The sequence below is a fragment of the Condylura cristata genome, unplaced genomic scaffold (genome assembly GCF_000260355.1).
Source record: "Condylura cristata isolate star-nosed mole 26May11 unplaced genomic scaffold, ConCri1.0 scaffold00017, whole genome shotgun sequence".
In the NCBI taxonomy this organism is placed as follows: Eukaryota; Metazoa; Chordata; class Mammalia; order Eulipotyphla; family Talpidae; genus Condylura; species Condylura cristata.
In genome coordinates this window covers 26,056,779-26,081,971 of record NW_004567118.1, presented here as the reverse complement: position 1 = coordinate 26,081,971, position 25,193 = coordinate 26,056,779, and the positions used below count along the sequence as shown (strand labels likewise).

The window sequence follows — 25,193 nt, the reverse complement described above, 5'->3', positions numbered from 1 at the left end:
GAGTAGTGTGAACTGTAGCAGTATTTTAAATCTTAGTGTAGCTATTTGCAATATTGATATGGAAACAACCCAAATGGACAAAAGTAGATGACTAGATCAAGATGATGTGGTATCTGTACACAATGGAATACTATTCAGCAATCAAAAAGATAAAACTCATGCCATTTGCAGCTACTTGCATGGAGCTAGAAAGGATCATCCTGACTATAATAAGTCAGAATGAAAAGAAAAATATTGAATGGTTTCACTCATAGAAGGAATATAGGGGAACTAAATAAGGGATCAGGAAAATAATATAATAATAATACATAAATGAACAAAATTAACAAGTAACTATAAATCAGAGACAATCTATGGATGAGTCAAGGGAGAGGAATCAAAATAGGGGAGGGAAGGTTGCAGCTCAAGGGACTGAGTGATGATGGTGCACCAGTGAATTGGTAGTGGGAATTTTACTGGGACTACACCAAGAGAAGAAAGCAAATATTGTATGAAAATGAAAAATTATGTGAAATATATATAAAATAAATTAAGTTTAAAAATCTTAGTGCTGAAGAAAAGGATAACCCAAATTTGACCATATCAGGAAGTACATTATTAAGCTAAAAAATATATAGATCAGATCGAGCTAAGAGTATTCACCTATTTTTGTCTTAATGACGTGTTTTCCAGGAATGCAATGCAGAGAACCAAAATCTAAGGTGATAACATAGCCTTTTGAGAAAACTGTAGTTTAAATAGAACATCTATTTTGACTGGAACAAAGGGAGTTAAAAATCCATTTCTGCACTTTGGCAAGACATGAGTCTGTCTTTTAACTCATTTAGCTCCTTGGAGTGATTTTTAGCAGCATTTGCTGTGAGCAATATTGAATATTAAATGTTCAAAGAGATGAGCATCTGGATTACCAACTTGGCCACAGTCTAGATGTTATCCTTTCAGTATTTAAGCCCTGTGTTTAAGGCAGTATTAAAGGTGAACCTCTCCTCTTTACACTCCAAGGGTTATGATTCAATTTCTCAAAGTGTAGCACATAGCTGAGGATTTACCAGTGCTTACAAGTGAAAGGAGGGGAAGGAGAGAGAGGAAAGGAATGAAAGTAGAAAAGGGTGAGAAGGGGATAGATACCTGAATTTTAACATGTGTTTAGAGGAGACAATTAGAAAGAGAAGGCAAGGAAGAGCTGCCTTCAAGGGATGTAGCACATGATACATGGAGAAAGGGTAAGAACATGCATGAAAATGTATATGTGTGTGTATGTATTTATTTATTGTAAATTATTTTAAGTGATATTTTTGGGCATTTAGATTACTTTCTCCTTAATCCTGGGATATATCTTTTTTATTTTAAACATTTTAATAGCTCTCAAAAAGACATATGTTTATAATTTTTTTCTTCTTTGTTTTTTCTTCATCTTACAACCAGATAAATTATAGCATAAACAATGCTACAGTGAAAATCTATACCCGATCATTATTTGGGATAAATGCCTAGAAATGGAATAAGTAGTCTGAAGTCATTTATAACTTGAGATTTTCATGCATATAATCTACCTGTCCTTCAGAAAATGTAACTCAGTCATTCTTCTGGCAGTAAGCTATCAGTCTTCAAGTCATGTTCAACTTGAACTAAAAAATATCTCATTTGCACTTACTTTACTATTACTAATGTTGAACATTTTTAGTATACTCATTGACAGTTTATATTTTTACTATAAACTGCTCGTACATGTCCTGTGCCCATTTTCTGGTGGGGGTCCCTATTTTCCTGTAAACTTGCTAGAATATTTATTTGGGAAACACTTGTTAGCTATTAATAAATAAGCTGCTAATATTTTTTTACCAGATTAAGTATGCCATTTTATTATTATATGTAAATAAAAGATAAAATTTATCTTGCATATGATTTGTACAAGATAAAGTTTAGTAGCAACTGCAGAGGACCCCTATCAAATAGTTAGCATGTATCTTATCCTGAGTGGGGTTGACTAGCAACAATGAAGAACTGGTCCAAAGCCATTAGAGGAAGAAGCCGGGGAGTTTTAATCTGGAGAAGAAGGGTAGGATGGGGTGAGAAACTATGACTTGGCATCTGTTTTTTCACCCGAACCTATACACATCAGTCCTTATAGGCTCAGATATAAACATAATAAATGAGGGATAAGGAGAAGAGCTCCTCGGACCCTTTTAGGGTCCTCTATTGTTTCATTGGGCCACATCTGCTTGACTTCTCATTGCTAATAAACTTAGGGACCCAGAGAGGTTCAGAGACACTTGAATGGTTATCATTTCCTGGCTACCTAGTATATTAAAATGCACACACACACACACACACAAAACAAGCATGGGTTTACAGAGGTTATGGTATATTTAACATAATTCTGTTTGGTAATTAAAGTTGCACAATGGACATCTCCTCTTAGTCTTTCTAGTGTCTCTTTGACTGTGTAAAGTCAAGATTCCTTGACTTCTTCACTTGGAGGGAATTTGACTCTATGTGGAGGTCCAAAGTTGAAACTTCCTATGCATGTGGGTGGCCCAGACCAGGTTGCCACCGTTCAATGGAAATGGCTTGGTCAGCATGAACTTAGTGTCTTCTCAACCACAGGCTACAAAGGATCAAGGCAGTACCCTCCCCCTGCTACCACTGATGTGGTCTCTCTCAGCTTTCTCTCTTCCTGCTCTTTGTGATTTACAGATTCACTACACATTACTGTGTTCTGAGTCATATACCTTTTGCCTAACACTCCATTTCCCTTCTTGGTGAGTGGATTTAAGAAACTGATGGGAGCAGAAGTTAAGAAGGATCCCAGAAAACCCCTGGCATTTTCCAGTCCTCCACCCACATTGCTGCTATTTACTGTCATGAAGCTATAGCCACCTATGTTGATTCTTTTCTCCAGTTGATTTCAGTGTTGAAAGAAATGAGTTATCTTGAACCCAAGCAGTTGAAGCAAATCCCTGAGACAGCAGCAGCCATGTTCTCCTCCAGGGAATTCTATCGGCAGCTTGTGGCTAATTTGGAATTGATGGCAAATTGGTACAACAAGGTTATGAAAACTCTGCTGGAGGTGGAATTTCCATTAGTGGAGCAAGAGCTGAAAAATATTGATTTCTGCCTGAGAGCTGCAGAGGAGACTATGAATTGGAGAACAGAAGGTAACAGTGAAGACTGGGAAAAAGGGTGTCTAAATAAAGTAAAGAGACCCTCAAATTACTCCCCTGAGATCTCAATTGGGTTTGAAATACATGTCTGCCTTCTCCTTGGGCATACATCTTAAGTAGAGAAGGCAAGGAAGGCTAATATTTCCATCTGCCTTCTCTTCAGATATTATTGGTGGGTTTCGAAATATTTCCTGCCATGTACTTCAGGGGCTCAGAGACAGTATGACCTGTCATTCTCCAGCACATATTGGTCACTCTCTGAATGATGGTTTTTCTATATTATCATTGTTACTTAATTTTCTTAACTAGACTATGAACATTTTAATGAGGGCACTATCAGTTTATTTCTCTGTACCAAGTTTTTTGTATTTGGTAAGTAAGCATAAACCTTGTTCTCTTCCCCTATAGTCAGTGTTATGGTAAGAAAATACTTTTTGCTATAATTAGGTAGAAAAATTCTAGATGACAATGAAGTAAAATATTCAGAAAAGACTTCTAAAACCCATAATTTTAAATCCCCTTATAGCATCTGCACCTCTATAAACTATTTCTATTATTTATATCTCTTTTATGGAGCAGGCATTTGGGAATATGTCATTAAAATTACCAATAGTATTCATGATCTTGAACAAAGAATTCAGAGAACTAAAGACAACGTGGAAGAGATTCAAACTATCATGACAACATGGGTGTCTCCGATATTTAAGAGAAAAGATGGAAAAAAGGAATGCCTTCTTTCTATGGAAGATCAGCATGATAGGATGGAAAAGTATTACAATCTCATTAAAGAATCTGGTCTTAAGATCCATGCCCTTGTTCAGGTAATTGCAATCTCTCAGAAACATGTCATTAGTATAGGAAAAGCAGCAAGAAGGGTTTTTGATACAAGAAGTGATTTAGAAATTAGAACAATCAATAGATGTTGTATCTTCTGCAATCAGGTATAGAAGTTATTACAGCTAGCAAAAGAACTAAAGCTTATAGCTAGGGGGAGTGAAAAGTCACATTCCAGTTTCAGTGTGTCAAAATTATTACTATCTTAATGATGACAACTCTTAATTATCACATGGCTTAAGGTGTATACCAAATTCTGAGGGGATGGAAGGAGATGCCAAGGACAGAATCCTAAATCATCTATGATGCTATCGACCCCCAACTTGCTCACACACCCTAGTGTGGTTCTCCAGTATCATCCTCATCATCGAGCTCTACAGAGTCTGAAAGATAAAAGATTAGCAGGGTGTTCCTAACTGCATCTGATAAAGAGAATAAAAAATGCAGAGCGCTGCCCTTCATGCTCTGCATTGTGATTAGGGCAAACTCATGCCCTGTCATCAAAAACTGAACACTGGGGAAGAGTTATGCAGACTACCACCTCTGACCCTGCTGAGGTAGTCTTAGTGCAGGTCTGACAGGCTGCTCTCATGCACAGAGTCAGTAACAAATCCCAGTTGTCATCTTTGGGTTAAAGCACAATAACATGTTGAACATTAAGCTCTAATGATGACCAGTAAAAGGGGTAATTGCCATAATTATGGCTTTGAAAGATAGTCTCTCAACTTGATATATTTTTAATCTGTTCTGACCATATGTCTAGTAATTGAGCAAACAAGTAGTGTGGCATCAAGACACCAGTTTTTTTAATCTACCTTTCATCTGATTATCTATTAATTTACTCATCTACCCATCTAATGTCTACCCATTAGCTACATTTCCAAAATTCCCCTAGGCACTATATTGAGTATCAAGAAAATGCAAGATAGAGTTCCTGCCTTTGAATGGAAGAAAAATCAAAGGCAAACTCCTGAAAATACTTAAGAATTGAAAAGTTTGTATGTATTTATGTATGTAAGTAGATAGGTATCTTGATTAATTTTCATTTACTAGGTAATATAGGCATTGAGATTATTGTTTTACATAAATATCCAAACATTCTAATACTATTTCAGTTTTTGAAAAATTTGGTACCTTTTGAATTTAATTTTTGGTACCTTGTTAGAGACCAAATAAATATATAAAATATCAATATAAAATGCTTCTTAAAATGCCAATACCACACTCTGTTATTGCAGCTATATTAAAAATGAGGTACTTCAAGTTGTCTAACTTAATATCTTTTTTCAAGATAATTCCATGATAAGTTATTTGCATAGTCACATAAATTTTAGTTTCAGCTTATTCAGGAAAATGCTTTCATAATTTTGATTGGGATTGAACTTAATCTATAGATTAATTTGGAGAAGCTAAAGATCTTAATGATATTGAATGTAGCATTCCATGAACATGGCATATCCTCCACTTATTTAGGTTTCTCTAATTTTTCTCTATAGCATTCTATAATTTTTAATGTAAAAATTTTAACATTTTCCATCAAATCTACTACTAAGTGTTTTTGTAAATAGAATTATCTTGTTAATTTCATTTTCTAATTATTATCAATCATTGTAAGAGTGGAGGTTTTGTGTCTTTATAAGTATTTCCCCAGGGGGTGGGATATTTAGCAATTCACCATTTAGTATGTTAGTGATAGGGTTTAGGGGGTGTTCTTTAGTAGGGACTGGAAGTTCCCTTCTATTCCTAATTGGTTGAATTTTTTTTCATAATTGCATTTTGAATTATACCATATATTTCTTTTTGTCTTTTCTCCTTTTTTTCTGTTAGTAAGCACATTAATGTTTTCAAATAAGACCAAACTTCCACAAACTCCTTTCAAATTATAGAGTAAGAAATGCTTATCAATTCATCTTCTAAGACTAGCTTAACCTACCATGATGAAAACCAGATGAAAGCATCAAAAGAAAAATAGATCACTATCATAGACATATTTTTAAAAATCCTTCAAAATAAAAAAATTCTATAATACATAAAAGTGATAACATTATCTTTCTATTATTTATATTTTTCTTATATTTTGTCTTGATCTTATCTCCTCAAATGTTTGATTGAATTCATCTGGTAATATTTCTAAGCGTGGAGATTTCACTTTGATATGATTATTTGATGAAGGTAGATGAAGGACTATTTAGAAATTCTAAAACTAATTTTTTTTATTACAAAGTTTATTTTTACATCATTTTGCACATTGTTTTTTCCATCTCGATTGTAATCCCCATGGGTTTCCCATCACCAAATCACCCCTGTGCCACCACCATAGTCCCGTGCATTTCCCTCCTAAAACTAATTTTTATATCACTTGAATAAGTTTTTTAAGTTCTCAAGAAATTTGTAAGGTATAAATTTATTGGCAAAATAAGTATTCACAATTATTTCTTATTATCATTATGTCTCTATAGGATCCATAGTGATGTTTCCTCTTTCATTGCTGATACTGGTGATTTGAATCATTTTTTTTCTTGATTATTTTGCTAGGGGTTTTACAATTTATGAATCTTTCCAAAGAAACAATTTTTATTTTGTTAACTCTCTTTGTTTTCTAGATTATTATTTCTTTATTGTTTCTTTTATTTTAGTGAATTGAGTTTTGCTCAACTTCCTTCCTAGTCACTTAGGTTGGGATGTTAAGGTGTTGATTTTAAACTTTTCTTCCTTTCTAAGCATTTGATGATATAAAATTTCTTGTTGTTAATACTTTAGCTGAATTTAAAAAATTTATCTGTATTTTTATTATCTATTTTAAATAGTTTTCTTGTGATTTCTTCTTTAACTCAATTGTTATTTACAAGTATATTCCTTAATTTCCACATATGTGGGTCTTCTCCAGATAGATCAAAATTGGTATCTAACTTCATCCCATTTTGCTCAGAAAATACTCTAATATTTCACTCTGTTCTAATTTATTGAATATTGTTCTATGAGTGTTTTATTGAGTGGGATCTATGATTAACCCTTGTGCACTTGACAACACTTTTTTTTTATTCCATTGTTGTTTATAATGTTATATAATATCAGTTACTTCAAACTAGTGATAGCATTGTTCAGATCTTCTATGAGGTTTTTGGCTTTTACCTATTTGTTGTACCATGACTAAGTAGAGTGTTAAAATTTCCACCTATGATTTTGGATTTGTCTATTTTTTTAATTCTGTCAGACTTTTAAAATCAAATAATTGAAGCTCTGTTTGTGGTTCCAAAGACATATAATTATAATTTCCTGAAAAACTGACAATTATATATTTATAAAATTCCTTTTTTCTAATAATACATTTTACCTTGAAATCTGTTTTTTGATAATAATATAGCTTTCTCGCACAGATTCCATCTTCCTATGTTTTTGCATTATCCATCTTTTCCCACTCCTTTACACTCAGCCTGTTTCTTTGAATTCAGATTTTTTCTCTTACATATACTATATGTAGAGCTTACTTTTAAAAAATCTAATAACTTTGCTTATTAATTGGAATGTTTATAATATTTACATTTATTATAATTATTGATATCATTGGATTTAGCTCTACTATTTTGCTATTTCTATTTGCTATTTTCTATTTTCCTCATATCTTCCCACCTGTTGGTGACATATTGTATATTTTTAGTACTCTAAATTTTTTAATTGGCATCTCAGTTTACTTTGTTCGCACTACATTTTTAGTGAGCTGTTCTAGGTTTTAGAACTAGTCACAATGTACTTAATGTTATCTCATTGAATATAGGAACTTAGTAACAATATGATTCAATTCAATAAACTTTTAGCTTTTGTACTATTAGTATCTGTGTAAGCATCTGTATGTATATGTATAAAATAATCCCCCAAATAGTGTTATTTTTATTGCTGTAAAAACAATTTAAAATACTTATAGTATTTTATAGTACCTATATATTCACAAGATCCTGTGCTATTATTTCTTCCCGCAAAACTGATTTATCATCTATGGCCACTTCTCTTCAGCCTGAGAACTTCCTTTAGTATTTCTGCAATTCAAGTCTGCTAGCAACACATTCGCTCAGTTTTCACTTTGTTTATCTGAAAATGTCCTTATTTTACCTTAATTTTTAAAGGATAGTTTCATTGGGTATATATTTTTGTGTAAACAGTTTTACTTTTCTTTTAGAAGTCATTTCATTGTCTTCTATTCTGTTTCTGATAATTAGTCATCCATAATTTGTGTTCTTTATTCTTCTATATGTGATATATTGTTTTTTTCAAACTTTTTAATGGATCCTTTTACAATATATATTTTTTTTACTATTTGACTATGTGCCCAAGTGGGTTTTCTTTGCATTTATCCTGCTTAGAGTTTGTAACCTTCTTGATTCTTTGTTTTATCAAATTTAGGAATTTTTTATATAATTATGACATTCTTGTCTGCTAATTACAGTATCTATTTTATTTCCTGAGTCTTTTTTTTAATGCAACAGAAGTTCATTTTTTTCTCACCTAAAATTAGAAAAAGGAATAGACATTTTCTAAACCTGTTCTTAGTGATTATTTTCTCTCCTGGTAAATTCCACATCTTCTCATTTCTTCACATGTCTAGTAATTTCTTATTATGTTATAGTCATGTGAAATGCCTCTTTACAACATGAGTATTATTTTCTTTAATGAGTTTGTGATTTTTATTTGGCAGACAGTTAGCTTACAGGTAAGTCAACTTAATTCTGTGGAAGGAAGTTGCATTTTAAGCTTTGGGAAATTCTAAGTCTTAGCTATAATCCTAAAGCATAGTAATTCTGGTGTCTCAACTGAATTCCTGGGTTAATTGAAAGTTTTTTTCATTATTTATAATAGAACATGACCTCTTGCAGCACTACTTGACCTACATAATTTTCATTTGTTTTGGTAGCCTCATAACTCTTCTTTGCCAAAATTTACAGAGCTTTGTTATAAATATGTATGGCTTAATACTCAGTTAAAGATTCAAGAGGACTTACTATCCCTAAGCCTAAGGAAGGATGCTCTAATTACTGTCGACTTTCCTAAGCCATTATTTGGAATGCGCTTCTTGGTAGAAACCCAACTGGATATGAAGCTTAGTTCCCATTCTCACAAGAATCCTATCTCTGCCTTTTCTCTTTCCAGTTGCCCCAAACAACTGTTTCTTGTATTGTATCCAGTTCTATAGTTGTCTGTACAAGAAAGGCAAATCCAATCTCATTCCTCATTTAGAGGATCAGAAACTTAGGCTATTTCTTTTTAGTTCTTGGAAAATTCTAACATGTTAGCTTCTTACACCATATTTGAGATAGATTAGTAAATGATACAGAAAACCACATTGATGGTAGTGTGACAATAGAGAGGAATAAGAACTATTATATAAAGCAGTCATAAAAACTAATGTTTTAAATATAGAACTAGCCAAACATATATTGCTTAACACCTGAAAGCAGCTCTGTATTGTCACTGTATCATGATTTCCGTGATAATGGGCTTTAAGTAATTAAGCAAATCTTAAATCTACTTAGAAAGGGAGGTATAGCTAATACATTTGAGATTTTTGTCACTTAAAGGTGGAATCATAAGATTTTTTTAATCCAGGGGAAATAACATGGCAGTGTTCCTAATGGGGTGTGAGTCACCTTGAAAATGTACTTCTTCAAAGTGTTTATTACTTTCAACAAAAAGTCAGCAATAGCAAGCTGACCATAGAACTGAGGCATATAGCAAAGGGTGAACAAAACAGAAGTGGGATGAACACAAGATAATATGGGAATGGTTCATGAGTGATAAAGCAGCAGGAGAAGTATGGGGACTTCAATGATGTAAGAAAAATTTTTAATTAATAAAAAAGTATGTATTACTTTCTCTGAAGATTTAAGATCGAAGGTTACTATACTTTCCATACTAGCACGTCAGGACTGTATAATGTAAAAGAGAAAGAGAGAGAAAGGGAGAGAGAGGAAGGGAAATAGAAGAATGAAAGCATAGACATTTGTTTTCTAAGTCATTCAGATGAGAAGTTTGTATTTAATATTAATAACCAATAACATCACTCCATCTCATTTCTAAACATTATCTAGGAAGTGCTTCACTTGTTTGAAACCAGATTTTTTTATAAGCTTCGAATCATAATGTCCTTTACCCTTAGTATTCCCTCCTCTTCCTTCCCAAGTTCTGCTGATGCAGCTTCTGTCATACTATGACTAGCAGCATTTATGAAGCATCCATCAGTATTCCTCCTGAGGCTGTAGCCTGCCCCTGTCCTCCTTTCTCAGAATCAGGATGTGATACCGTATTTCCTTCATAGGTTAACCTTATATTCTTTTAATCATGATTAAACCCATTTGTCAGAATGAATTTGATACATATGCAGTAGCAAGTACTTTAAGTTAATGCTTATTTCCTCCACGTGTTGCTTTTATTGACATTAATAAACATTTCTTTAGTTCTTCCTTATTATTAAATGCATTTCACAAGTGTTCTTCTTTATTTTGTAGGAAAACCTAGGTCTGTTTTCAGCAGACCCAGCCTCCAATATCTGGAAGACTTATGTTGATTACATTGATCATATGTTGCTGAATGGATTCTTTCTTGCCATTGAGTGCTCCCTCAAGTACCTCCTGGAAAATACTGGTAGTTACTGGCTTAGGGAATGTGGGTTATTACTGGAAGGATAACAGTAATAGCATCTGCTAAATTACACTGAAGAGCAATTGAGTATTCTATGACTTTCCACAAATGTTGTGGATATATTCAGTATGTGAATTATATACAATAAGATAGCCAAAGTACTGACTTTCTAAATTATTTTAAGAGAAAGGAATTCCAAATCTTTAAAACTCATACTATAAGATAACGAAGCCCATAGCAAAGCAAAAACATAAAAGCTAATTCAATTTAAATCAAGCTTCAGTTAGAAACGTGACTAAGTTGGAATAGTGGGATGATAGTTAATAATGATGACATCTGGATTGACAAATGGGGATGGGAGGGGGTATTCTGCGCTACAAGCTTCATGCACTTCTCTGTAGTCTTTTGAGAATATGAGGAGGCTGTAAATAGCCAGGTTAAGAAGAAGAAATAGAAGTTTTTCTGTCGAAAGAGTCAGGCAAGAAGCTGAAGATATGGTTGCTATCAGAAGGAAAAGTAATGTTAAGAAAGTAATGAGCGATCTTTGAAACTATTGACAAAGATTGCTAAAGGCTTTCTAATAGATAAACTGGCCTGTGGTGAAGAGTCAAAGACAATAATAGGAGCTAACCTTTGCTAGTGAGTGATGAGGAGGGAAAAAAGCAGGTTTAGGGCTAAAGGTGAATTCAATCTTCACAATCTGGTTGACCCTGAAGTGATTAGCAAGGGTTATATTTAAAAAAAAAATACTCAAATTAGGAAAGCAGAAGTAAATATATTTAAGCCTAAGGAAGAAGGTGAAATCAGAGTTTAAGACACTGAGTTCAACCTGTGGAGGTGGAGGGGGTAACAAATGCAAAAATTAAAATAGGTAAGCCAACATCAGCATCCAGATAGACAACACATTTAAGAGCATGAATGCAGAATATAGAAAGGACAAGGCACAGTCCTGGATGTATTTCAGATGAGTAAACTTCTGACAGTTTTGGTAGGGGAGTGAATAACTGAGATCAAAGACATGATCTCTGCTTGCAGGGGGAGGAATATCCTAAATCAAGGAGGTCTAGCAACAGGATACAGGGGTTCAGTGTAGTCAAGGTGGGAGATCACTAGAGGCAACTAACCAGTGGAATATGGAGCACAGGCACCGAGACTGGAGCATCTTAGAGTATAGTGTTTACCTTGGTGCATGGACAACCTCCTCTAATGTCAGTGGATCAAGTGTTCTCATCCATAGAAGCTCTAGGATGTTCCTACCAGCCGCACTTGAGGACAGGCCCATCATGAGAGATGGATCTTAAGTGCAGTTACACCACCCTTGACCAGTGGCTATCCTGCTCTCTGGATTTGGGTAGTCTCATGTGTCCCTTGTCCACCTCTTATGGAAAGGAGAGGATGAAGAGAAGACACCATAGTTTCTCCAAGATTGCCAATGTTACTTTCCGTACCTGGGAATGGGAGGGAAAGGGAACATAATTTTTTCACACTTTAGTAGTTCCCTGAACTGAAAAGCTATTGGTAAAATTTAAAAGGTTACTGACTAGCAGGTAAAGGAGTCTGAAAGTGTGGCCTCTGTGAAGATAAAAATCACTCTGACCCTTTGTAATAGCTCGGTGTGTCACTTCATCTTCTCTGGTCCGCCTTACCATTTTCACCTTCTTGGGGTGCCCAAGTCATTACCATTCCCTTGGCTTGGGCTGGCCTCCCTGTGCTCTCCCAGAGTCCAAACTCTACCCAGGTTAAGTGCAACACACTCTATGCAGAAATGTTCCTGACCTTCTTAACTCTTAAAATGATTTACTTGTTCCAAGGTTGTGGACTAGCACAACAGTCTGGCTTGTATAGGAATGATGCTGGCATGGCATCTTATATTAGCAGTAGTTTCTCATGCCTATGGGGCACAAATGTCATATAGTTAAGGTGATATTGAAAAGTCTTTAAAACCCTATAAATTATATGCAACCTGATAAATTATATATATCTAATGCATATAGTAATATAGACTATATTATGAGCACAAATGCAAAGCATAATACCATAGGGGTTTTTTTTGTTTGTTTGTTTGTTTCACGATAGTAGTATAATTAATTGTACTATTGGTAAACTCTCATTTCTTTAACTTAAATATGTATTCCATGGGACAATCCTGAATCCAATACTGAAAAATTATCTTTTCTCCAGTTTTGAAAGCAAGTCTCTATCTTCCAAGATCACAGTTTTTTAAAGCTGAGGTGAATAGCTAAGCTATAGTAACAAAAGCCATCTTGGCTTAGGGGACCAAGATGTCTGTCCCTACAGTACTAGTCCAATGTGACTGCACCAGGAGAGTGGGAAGTTTCCTTCCATCCTGTGGTTCTATTCTCTCAGGCCCTATCTTCATTTTTGTGGTTGAAACTCATGCAGACACTAGTGTGAGGAGAATGGGAGGATGTACATTGCATAAATAAGGCTCATCTGCTGTATCAAGAACTCACCCCCAAGGTGGCACCTATCACTTCTTTCTATATGCCACCCATGAGGGGGTCATGTTTTCATACCTGACTGCAAAGTCGGGCTGGAAATGCTGCATGCCCATTTATAACCATTTCTGTGAAGAAGGGAGCTAATGGATTTCAGTGAGTAGGCTCTACCACCCGCGGCTTCTAGAAATAACGGAGTCCTAAATATTTCCACAATCACCTGTACTAGTACTCGTGCTTTTTTTCTTTAATGTGACTCACTATTTACATTAAAAAATAATCACCAAAAATTTTTCTCAGTCAGAAAGATATATGAAACTAAGTGGTTAATGATAAAAGTTTAAGCATTGATCTTGTATTTGAAACATCTTGCTTCATGTTGCATTTTGGTTTAAATTTACAAAGGCAAGTTTAGCCTCACAAGTAATAAGGGATTTATTAATTATTTACACTTTTTAAAATTTTTATCACTACAGAACTACAGGACTAAAGTAAGCATTTGTGAGTGTGGGAAAGCACAGGACGAACCTCTTTGCTTTTCATGCCCACACCACAGCACTATGGACCAGAAGACTCCCACTCCCCTAGTGGCTGTTAGTGAAATTGCAAAATTTATGCTTAGGAACAAATCAGCTACTTGTCTGAAAATGACTTTGAAAATGAACCTCTTCTCAGCTAGAGGCTGTACTGCCTTCTGTTCCCCAACCCCTTCCCCCTCTCAGGAAGCATTTGGGAATATGAAAAACGACTGGCTGCCCCTGAGCACAAGAAGAGTAATTGTTTTGCAGCCTTTCATAAGCATTGACTATCAAAATGTTGATAGTTTTTCTGCTGCTAAATGCTATATAGCACCATCACCCATACTTTTTCTAGCAAATTTTCCATTTCCATTTTCCTAAACATGAATGGCTTGTCTAAAGGAAAGAGATGCTCCGGGTACTTTTAAAAAGTATTGTACTTTGCCCATTTTACCCATTCTTTATTTTGTTTGTTTCCTTGATTTTCAGAATGTAAAGCAGGAACCACACCAATCTTTGAAGCACAGCTGAACTTAGCAATCCCAGAATTAGTTTTCTATCCATCTTTGGAGTCTGGTGTGAAGGGTGGCTTCTATGACATTGTTGAGGGTCTTGTCACCAGCATTTTTGGAATATCATCTTTGGTGCCACGACTTTCCTCACAAAGTGGCTCTCTCCACTACCAGGTATTGGGTCTATAGTCATCCTGCCTTCCAACCAAATCTGGACCTTCTCATAAAGTACTAATGTCAACTGCATGCTGTTTTCTTGGTCCCCCAGGCTGACATGGAAGGTATGGCTGATTTAGTAAGCATGCGGAGCTTGCTCATGGAAAGGGTCCAGAGCATGATGGTCCTTTGTTACAGCTATCGGAACACCTTCAGCCAATATTCCTACCTTTATGTGGAGGACCGGAAGGAGATTCTGAGTCAGTTTCTGTTGTATGGGCATGTTCTCACACCTGAGGAGGTTGAAGCCCATGCAGAAGATGGCATCCCGGAAAACCCACCCCTCCTCCATCAGTTTAAAGCACAGATTGACTCTTATGAAAAGCTCTATGAAGATGTGTGCAGGTTAGAGCCCATCAAGGTATTTGACAGATGGATGCGGATTGATGTACGCCCCTTTAAATCATCTCTGCTGAATACAATTAAGAGGTGGAGTCTCATGTTCAAACAGCATCTTGTTGACTATGTCACTAACAGGTAATATGTTGTTCTGTCTTCTCGGACTGTCTGGAACACCATGTTTTTAAATTTCCCCCCTTGAGCTCATTGCTCAAATTAAAAATTAAAACAACTGGTTGGAGGTTCCAGGCTTTTGGACACCAGCAGTAATGTTAGTCCTGTTCTTTTCTCTATTTGCTAGACATGCCCTCTTTTTGTTTTATTTTCTGTTTGGTTCCCAATGTGTAAGAGGCACTCGGTAAGTGGTAAATAATGTTCAATACAATAATAGCATATCCAAACTCCCTTCACAATTCTGGCTGTGAGATCTCTTTAAGCCTGAAAAGCAGAGGGGGTCTAATGGGCCTCTTAAATTTTATTTCTGCCTCTTACTCCTTGTCTCAGATTATCCAGCTGTGCAATGTGTAAGTCACTAAATCCCCACACTGTTGATGCCTTTCTGTGACATTCGAGTCATACAACAGTCTGGACCTGAAATTCTGTCTGTTTACCCTGGACTCAGACTAATCATCTCTGCGTCAGGCTTTGTAGTGCAGACTATCAACCTGCAGATAAATAACCAAATTGGTCAATTGACTCCTAATCACTTCACCTTCACCTTCTCCCTGTAAATCCACCAGTCAGAGTCCCTCCTCTCACTCACACCCAGAAGCTTGGTCTCTCTACTCAGTGATCACCTTCAGTGTGTCAGTGAATGTAACAAGGAGTCAACCTGCTGCCTCTCCTGAGTTACATGTTGGTTGTGCTTAGTGCTGCCACCGTCTTGCTCAGTGATCTAGAAAGGAAATGGCCAAGTTGAGGATGTGTCTATCTAAAAATAAATTATAAGATATTTTGTGGGCCCGCCCTGGTGGTGCAATGGATTTGGATGCAGCACTGCAAGCTGGCTGCAGCCGGTTCGGTATGAGTTCAATCCCTGGCCCCAGAGGTAAACCCTATGGTGCAGCAGACCTCTCCTGACTAGCCCGCTGCTCCCCTCAGCAGTGTACTTTGTCAGTCTGCCTCTTCTGCTCCTCACTCTGTCTCTGTTGAATATTCTCACAGCCCCTGCACCTCTGGCCTGTACTATATTTCTGTATGCATAAATAAATAAATTAATCTTAAAAAAAAAAACAAGATATTTTGCAGGAGTTATGGTCATTGCTAGAAAAATCTCAGGGAATCATGTTGGAGATGGCTTACACAGGACTTTTCAGGAGTTGTTTAAGGAGAAGTCATTTTTCCAATTTCTAAGAGGCAAGAAGGGAAGGTGCTGGTAGGATTTGAGATGGCGAATGGAACACTGCTGAGAGGGGCAGCTGCCATCTCGTCCCTCACCATTTGTAGGTCTGGAATCTAAGGATGTAGGAGCACATTTCAAGTTGTATATTTGGGTATGGCAAGGCCAAGAGAGAGAGTCAATAAGAGACAACTGTCATAGAAAAAATAATTTGTTATATCCATAGGCCACAAGACAAGACACCACAACATGCAGGACAATGCGGGGAAGCACCAGAGTAGGCCAGGAGGCAGAAGAGTGAAAGGAAAATATTATCAAGAGCTTCTTGTTGTGGTTTCTACAAGAAGAAATGGGCAAGATAGGGCAAACAGGCTAGCCTGCTACTTTGACTAATTTCTGCAGATTCTGGGGCATGGAGAAGGTCCTCAGTTATCTGTTATTTGGTTCTGGTATGATTATGGCAGAAGAGAATAGGGCAGTGCCTGAGAGTCTGATAGAGGAGATAGGGGCATAAGAGTTCTGGATTGATTGGCTCATGAAAGGTATGCTCAAGTGGGAATCATTTGCTATCTCTAGGAATTAGCTAGCATGTCCCCTCAGGGCCAGCAAGATACCAAATGTCAGAGAAATATAGAAATACAGTTAAAACAAGACTGAGTGACAGTAGCTGACATATACATCTCCACCCAAGTAAGATTTTTCCAGATCCAACAATATGATAACATAGTTAAGAGGCCTGAATCCTTGTCTTCTTCCTGAAAATGGTAGGCCTGGATACCTCTACATTGTTTTCCAGTTTTATCAGTTAGTGACTCATAAATTGGTGATTTTACTATATTCCAGCATGTTTTACTGTGTTCTCAAGGTTTATATAAAATAAAAATAACAAGAAAAATGAAAACTATGATTGAGTAGCTATTATGGACCATGTAAATATGTCATTTTCCCTAAATAGGGCAGTATTAAACCACCTTGACTTTTTTCTACTTCATTTACTGATATAAGTACAACCTTTTTTGTTTGTTTTATCATCTCTCTTAGTCAGCTTAGGCTACTATAACAAAATGGCTTAAACAATAAATTCATTCCTGAATTTATTCAGAGAAAGGGAGTTGGGAGAGAGGGGAGTTTTCCTCTCCTTGTAAGGCCACTGATCCCATTATAAGGGCTTCTTCTCATGATCTCATCTAACCCCTAATTATCTCCCAAAGACCCAATTCTAAATATCATCACATTGGATAGTTAGGGCTTCCACATATGAATTTGTGGGGGACATACATTCAATCTATGGCATAATGTAAAGTCTCACCCCCATTCAGCTCTTAATATTCTAGTATGATTTAACCCCTGCCCTCATAAAGCATCCCCTACATTCTTCTCCAGACTTCAGGCTCTTTCAACAGCAAATACTCACTGCTCCCTTCATATTTTCTCATTTTCATTTTCCTTTAATTGAAAACTGACTCCCTTCTGAAGATACTGCTTTCCTTTCCCCTCAACACAAAATAGCTGATTTTTCTTCTATATCTTACCATTGACCCAGAGATAGAGATTCTTGATCTTTGTGTTCCTTTCAGACCATTTCAACACTGCCCACCTCCAAAAAAAATGCCCAGTTCTGCTACAGCAAAGTCCACCAGACAAGGGTCCCTTACCCCTGTGATAGTCATCTATCCAGCTCTTAGTCATTCTTCCATCAATACAAATCTTGTCTCTGGTCAGCTTTGCTTTAGACCCACCTGCTGATGATCATCCTCAGTGACCCAGCATCATATGGCGTCTCCATTCTACCTTTTAATTTTGTGACCTAACTCTACTGCTCTTTCCCTCCACTATACCTCTATTACCTGCTTCTAGTTGTGCCCTTGATGGACAAAAGGAGAAATGTGAGAGTAATTGTTCTTCCTTCAACATCAGGGATTTAAGCATTCCATTCTTTGCCCATGACCTGGTGTTCCAGCTCACTTTCTTGGCAATCCTGCCAGGCAAAACTCCTCAAACCCATTCGAATTTCCATTTCATTGGCCCTGACACTTTCTCAGTGCCATTCACCCTCGTTCCCCATTCTTGGTCCCATCTTTAAACTCAACTCTTTGCATCTGAACAATTTATCTCTGATGAAGAAAAGAGAAACCAGTCTTCTGATCTGTATTATGTTAAATTCATGACTATAAAATTCAAATAAATCCTGCAGACTGTTGCAGATGCTTTTCAACTCTCTTGGACTCCTTTTTACCTTGACTTAAAGCCAAATATGTTCTCTGCCTTATTACCTTGTCCCTCACTTTACTAGAAAATTAGAAACAATCAAAAGAGAACTAACTTTTTTTTTTTTTACCAAGAAATCTACCAACCTGTCTGCAGTTGAAGGCTTACATTCAACTACTCATTTGTTCAGATAGCCACACTATCTACCTGCTTTTCTAAGTTCAACCTCCCTATTCTTATCTACTCAAAGGTTTAAATATTCCCAATTAACAACATTGTCAATTTTTTCCTTCACACATTCTCAGCAGCATGAAATGTGTTGTCATATTTATCATCTTTAAAAAAGAGAAAGCTGACCTTGGAAGTTCTTCCTACTGCACCACCAATTTGTGTGTCTTGCTTCACTGCAAAATTCTACCAAAAAAGTTATCTATATTTGATTTCTCTACGTCTTCATATTTTATACTTTCTCTCTACAAAAAAGTTATAACAAATAGCATATATATAATTTAGCAAAAAAAATGGTTAAAACAACCCATCCATTTGCATTTTCCAGCTAAGAAGCAGGTCATTGGCTATTTTTTTAATTTTTTTCATATACTCCTTTCTGATCAAATCCCACTCTCTCCCTGCTATATGTTACTGGTACCTTAAATGTGACATAATCCTTCCCATTATTTTCACCATGGCTTCTTGGATATAGATATAGCTATTAAATCTATCACTATATATTGTGGTTGTTTATAATGTAATACATATGTATGTATGTATGTATATATATTTGCATTTTAAAACTTTATGAAAATGAAACATTTGGACACTATACATTTTATGTCTGTTTCTTTCGCTTAGTTTTATATTTGATTCCACCAATGTTGACTATTTATAGTTCATTCATTTTCATTACTGTACAATAGTCTATTACCTGAATATACCACAATTTATCGGTCCATTTGGTGGTTGATGTGTAATTTCAGATGGTTTTGTAGTATTAGTAATGTTGTTATATTTCACATGGTTTTGCTACTATCAACATTGTTGCTTTGAGTACTTATATACCTGAATCATGGTGTGCCCAGGAAAGTATTCTGCTGCAGTATTTGCTAATTGTGGAATTTCTGGATCAAGGAGATTACATAAAAATGTTAACTCTCTCTAAAGTAGAGCAGCCATATGTAAAAACTCCTGTACTCCCACATTCTCAACACTTCTTGGTATTGCCAAATTCTTCTCTGCTGCACATCTTTATGGAGGCTTAGTGATATATCTCATTGGGGAGGAGGAGAGTAAATTATTTTGCACTACTCTTAGTTATAAGTAAAGTGACTCAAATTTTTATAATTTTGGGGATCCATTACATTTCCTCTTCTGTACTTTTTTCCTTTTTTGTTGAATTTTATTTTTCCTACTTAATATTTAGATATTACTTACACATTCTATATGTAATCCTCTTTTTGCTTGTCTATATTACAAATACTGTCTCCTATTGTATGACCTGTATTTTCACATTTATGGTATATTTTGATAAATTCTTCTTCATTTTAATGTGACCCCCCAAAAAAGCATCTTTTCCTTCTTTCTTGTTGAAATTGTTCCTTGTCCTGAGATCCAAATGATAGTTTCTTAGATCCTTTTATAAACTTTTTAGTTTTATCTTTCACTTTCAGTAGTCCCTTATCTGATGTGCGTTAATATGACCCAGTCCTAATTACTATTGCTTTGTAATAAATATTGATACCTGACAGAGCTAGTCCCTTCTTTGTTCACTTTCATTCAGAATGTCTCAACAATTCTTTGCCCTTATTAATCAGATGACATAAGAAAAAATTCCATTGGGATTTTGGTTATACTTGCAGTAACTATTGATCAATTTGAGAACTGTCATCTTAAAATGTTGAGTATTCTTGTCCTAGTACATGTTCTCTCTGCATTTATCTATATCTTTAATGTCTTTCAATGAAAATTTGTAATTGTTACCTTTAAAATAAATTGTGTGTTTTTGTTGAGATTTAGTCTTCGGTATATATTTTCACTTCTACTATAAATGATACTTTAAAGTCATATTTCCTGTAAAAGTGAAGTTAATTTTTGTACATTGATTTTTTATCAAGCAACTCTGCTAAATTAACTTATTTATTCTAATAATTTATCTGAATACTCTGAGAGATTTATTATATGCACTTGTCATCACACATCTATGAAAGTTTTATTTTCTGTTTTTAAAAAATGCATTTTAAGATTTCTTATCTTCCAACACTGACTTGCAGTATGGTGTTGAATAAAGTGCTGATGACAACTATCCTTGTCTCATTCCTGATCTTAAAGGGAATGCTTTCAATGTTTCCTTACTAAGTATAATATTTTCTGTGAGTTTCTTGCGTGTTTTCCTTATGGGATTAAAGAATTTCCCTTCTGTTGCTTAATTTAGTAAGTGGATTTAGTATAAATTGATATAAAATTTTATCAATTTTATTAATTTTGTTTTCCACCCTCAATATTAAAATGGTGAATATATTATTTCATTTCTAATATTAGAACAACCTAGCTTTACCAAGATAAATCTAACAGAAAGTGTTATCCTTTTCAATATATCCATTGGCTGATTTTGTTTGCCTTTTTTTTTTGTAACTGGTTCATCTACATTTCAGATTGAGATTGACTTTCAATTTTTATTATATTGCCTTTGTCTGATTTTTGCTATGTGGTTTCACTGGGTCTGTAAAATGAGTTAGGAAGTAATCCAATTTCTTGTTTATTCTCTGGAAGACTTCATGTAAGTTGAAATTTTCTGATCCTCAAAGGTTTGATTTAAATCTCCTGTTGAACAATCTGGGCTATTTTCTTAGTGGCAAGATTTTTACCTAATAATTTCTCTAATGGTTGTAGGAATATTAAAATTTTCTATTCCGTTGTAAGTCATACTTGTCTAGGAGTATACCTATTTCGTGTAAATCTTCAAATTATTGTTATACAATTTATAATATGCTCTTTTTTAAAAGATTTATTTATTTATGCATACAGAACTGGGGTACAGGCCAGAGGTGCAGGGGCAGTGAGAGGATTCACCAGAGACAGAGTGGGGAGCAGAACAGGCCTACTGATGAAGTACACTGCTGAGGGGAGCAGTGGGCACGTCAGGAGAGGTGTGCAGCGCCATGTAGTCACCTCTGGGGCAGGCGGGGATCGAACTCATGCTGAAGTGGCTTTAGCTTCTTAGTGCTGTGCTTTAACCTGCTGCGCCACCAGAGAGGTCCCAATATGCTCTTATTTTTAATCTCTCCAAAACCTATGATTATGTCCCTCTTCTCACCTCTGTTCATTTTCTTTTGTGCTTTCTGGCATCTTTAATTGGTTAATCTTGTCAGAGATTTGTAAAGAACAATCTTATGCACCCATTCATCCTGTATTACAATTTGATTTCTATTGGAATACTTCATTCTTTGATGTTTATTATTTCCTTCTACTTTCTTTGGGTTTGTTTTTGTTCCTTGGCTAACTTAAGATGGATGCTTTGGTTATTAACTTTCAGCCCTCTGTCCTTTTGAATATAACATTGAAAGTTATAAGTAATCCTCTAAGTATAATTTTTTCCAAATCACAACTCTCTATTGACAATATTCTTATTATATTTAGTCTAACTATGTTTAATATCCATTATGTGTTTTACATATATTAAAATATTCATATATCTTTATATATATTTTTCTAACTATATTCTTGTTATTAATTTCTAACAATTGTACTGTGGCCAGGGAATGTGATATATGTAATAATAAGCTTCTGAAATTTGTTTTAGTTTGCTTTCTAAGTTTCAGTATGGTCAGTTTTTATAAATGCTTTGTGCACATTTTCAAAGAATGTGTATTATATAGTTGCTGGGTATAATGTTCCATGCACATTTATTTGAACAAACTTGTTTTAGCCATATTCACTCCATCTTTGGATCTATTTGATTTATCAATTACTGAAATAATTGTGTTAAACTAGCACTTTGAAGGTGGAATTTCTTTTTTCAACTCTGTCTTTTTTTTTTCATATATTTTAAGATTATGTTATGAGTTTCTCCTGTAGCTTTCATGATATCTCTCATATTTTATCTTCCTTTTGTCTTGCTGGCTAGACATTCCTCCTTGTTGTCCTCAACAGGGATCATCTCCACATCTAGACCTCAAAATATTAAGAGTTCCTGAAACCCCAGCCCTGTACTTTCTGCTCCTTCTACAGATGTATTCTGAGTGATAAGTAGCTGGCCACTTCAAGTACATTTGTGTGCTAATAACTATCAAATTTATATTTCTTGCCCCATCCCTCAGGAACTCTAGACTTACATTAAATTTCCTCATATATACATCCTTTACATGGTTAGTGTCTGGGAGGCATTTCAAATCTAACTTTTTAAAAAGTTTTAAAACTTTTCCTCTCCCTGTCCTGCCCCCCACAAAGATGAGTCTTTCTAATTTCTCCCCATCTTTTTAAGTGGCATCATCACTTGCCTCTTGTAAGAAGTCACTATTGACTTCTCTCATTTCCCCACCTCTCTCTCCCAATCCTTCAGTGAGTCCTATTGTCTCCATATGCAAAATTATTTTAAACCTGACCACTCTTCATGTGAACCATCCAGGTTGAAGCCAATATTTTCTGTCATCTGCACAACCACTGTAGTTCCTAATGGCCTCCTGGCTCCTGTTCTTGTCCCCCCTCCACCAATTCCACTATCACTGTCATCACCACTACCTCCAGATAAAACTTGTTCTTTTCTGGATATAGGTCTTGTTGAAAATGTCAAATCGTGCCACTCTCTGACTTAGAATTCTCATGCCTAGAATAAGTCTGGACTTCTTACCATGGCCGACAAGGGCTTAGAGTGTCTCTCCTCTCTGCATACTACCCCCTTATGCTTCTGTCATCCTTACTTTCTCCCTTTTCCTCAAACATATCAAACTTAATCCAGTCTTATTTCCTTTATTCATGCTGATCGTTTTACCTGGAAAGTTCTTTTCCCATTTCTTTCTGTTACTCCATTTCATCATTATAGTTATCACCTCCATCAATGCAAAGCCCTTCACTGACTACTCCATAGAAAATAGTCCTATCCTAAGTTTCTATCCCCTTATCTCCTAATGCTGATCATTATGTGAAACTATGCAATTTATTTTATTGAATTTTTTCTTTTTATTTTTCCTACTAGAATGTAAGCTTCATAAAGTCTTATTTATCATTCTATCCTCAGAACCTGGAAGGATTCAAGGGATCATTTATTAGCTATATCACAGACTGTGTACTTTTTCTAACAATCCTGTTTTTTTACTAGATGTTAGTGCTACTTTCAGTTATATCTGCTACTTAACATGATGTGATAGGTTTCAATAGATGCTTAACAAATATTTTTAAATATGGAATCTCACTTAACTCTCACAATAAGCAGCAATATTTTTTCTTATCTTGTAGCTGGAGAAACTGAGACAGGGATATTAAATGACTTGGCCATTGTTATACACTTATAACGTGAAACATTAAGATGAAGTGTGTATGATTTTGAAGTGCATATGAAAAAGGCCATCATGGCTTTTTTCAGTATTTTTAACTTTCACTTTGAAATAATTCCAGGAATACAAAAAAGAGTTACAAGTTTATTACAAAAAGTTCAACTTTACTTTCCCTCTGCTTTCCTGAAAAATAATACCTTATATAACCAACATAATTATCAAAACCATAGCACAATTGTCAAGAAGTTAGTATTAATGTAGACTAGTAACTAGTCCCCAGACCTTTTCTAAGTTTACCTGTTATCTCACTAGTGTGTCATGTCTGAGTCTCCATCTTAGAGGGCTCTCAGCATGTCCTTCAAGATTTTTTGAAGAGGATCATATTCTTGACATCGGGGTATAGTCTACACAGACTGCTGAGGGCATGAAAATTTTTCACAATGCAAGCATCTCTGCTTTCTAAAAACTTGCATTATACCACTTCATTTTTTCAAATGACCTACATTAGTGCCTGTTTTTGTTACCTGAAAGAATCCTAAAGAGGATTTTCACTTTTACCACAAAAGGCAAAATGCATAAATAGTGCATAGTGTTTGTTTTGCAGCAGCCACTTTAGAGACAGCATGCATTCTAAGCAGCAGAAGTGCTGCCACCAAATGCCTTCCCTGAAGCTACTTTCTATACAGGTTGTATTTTTTCTAATATTTCTGTTTGATTTAGATCTTAGTGCTACTTTTTGTTTTATCGGTTACTTGATACACCATCATAGGTTATTTCTTGGGTCTGAGAATGCATATCTTTTGCATGTAAAATAATGGTTATTACTTCCTGATTTTATGGTATTTAGGGAGATTTCATAGGAGTGATCTACTTCCAATTAGTGGGGGGGAAATTTGTTGGGGAATTAAATGTTCTTCTTGAGGAGTAGAGAGAGTTTCCTCACATTTTGTTTGTTTTGCTTAGCTTGGCTGACCTTGAAGTGTGTATAAGAAACAGTGAGAGTGGTTTGCTCAAGAAAGTTGAAAAAGGAGATTTCAAAGGATTGGTTGAGATCATGGGACACCTTATGGCTCTTAAAGAGCGACAGAGCAGCACTGATGAGATGTTTGAGCCTTTAAAGCAAACTATTGAATTGCTGAAGACCTATGAGCAAGAGTTACCAGAAACAGTGTTCAAGCAGCTGGAGGTCAGTACAAAATTTGTGTTTTCTTTACAAAAGAAATAGAATGTTTCTAGATTTCAGAGTGCAGTTAAGTGGTGAAGTAATCAAAACAGAATATGGTGATGACTCAGGTCCATGTGTTAGAACTAAATGCATTGTAAGATCCACCTCATTCTGGAAACTCAATAAATACAAAACAAGATAATACTAGAGATAATATGGAAGAACTGATATGGATTAACTGTTAGATATTTTTCTCACAAAATTAAGAGGAGTCTAATTTTTGATTGGGAGGAATAAAAGCAGGACTGAAGATATTAAAATGG

The 25,193-nt window shown here is 35.4% G+C and overlaps 1 protein-coding gene across 1 annotated transcript in view; it reads left to right on the top strand.

Annotated features, from left to right (window-relative positions):
- Positions 1-25,193, top strand: part of DNAH9 (dynein, axonemal, heavy chain 9) — a 273,404-nt gene that overhangs the window by 34,921 nt on the left and 213,290 nt on the right. Inside the window, exons 13-18 of the mRNA XM_004684583.1 lie at positions 2,903-3,158; positions 3,744-3,985; positions 10,496-10,631; positions 14,095-14,291; positions 14,386-14,810; positions 24,669-24,891. Of these exons, the coding sequence (XP_004684640.1) occupies positions 2,903-3,158; positions 3,744-3,985; positions 10,496-10,631; positions 14,095-14,291; positions 14,386-14,810; positions 24,669-24,891 (1,479 nt within the window). The remainder of the gene's footprint in view (positions 1-2,902; positions 3,159-3,743; positions 3,986-10,495; positions 10,632-14,094; positions 14,292-14,385; positions 14,811-24,668; positions 24,892-25,193) is intronic.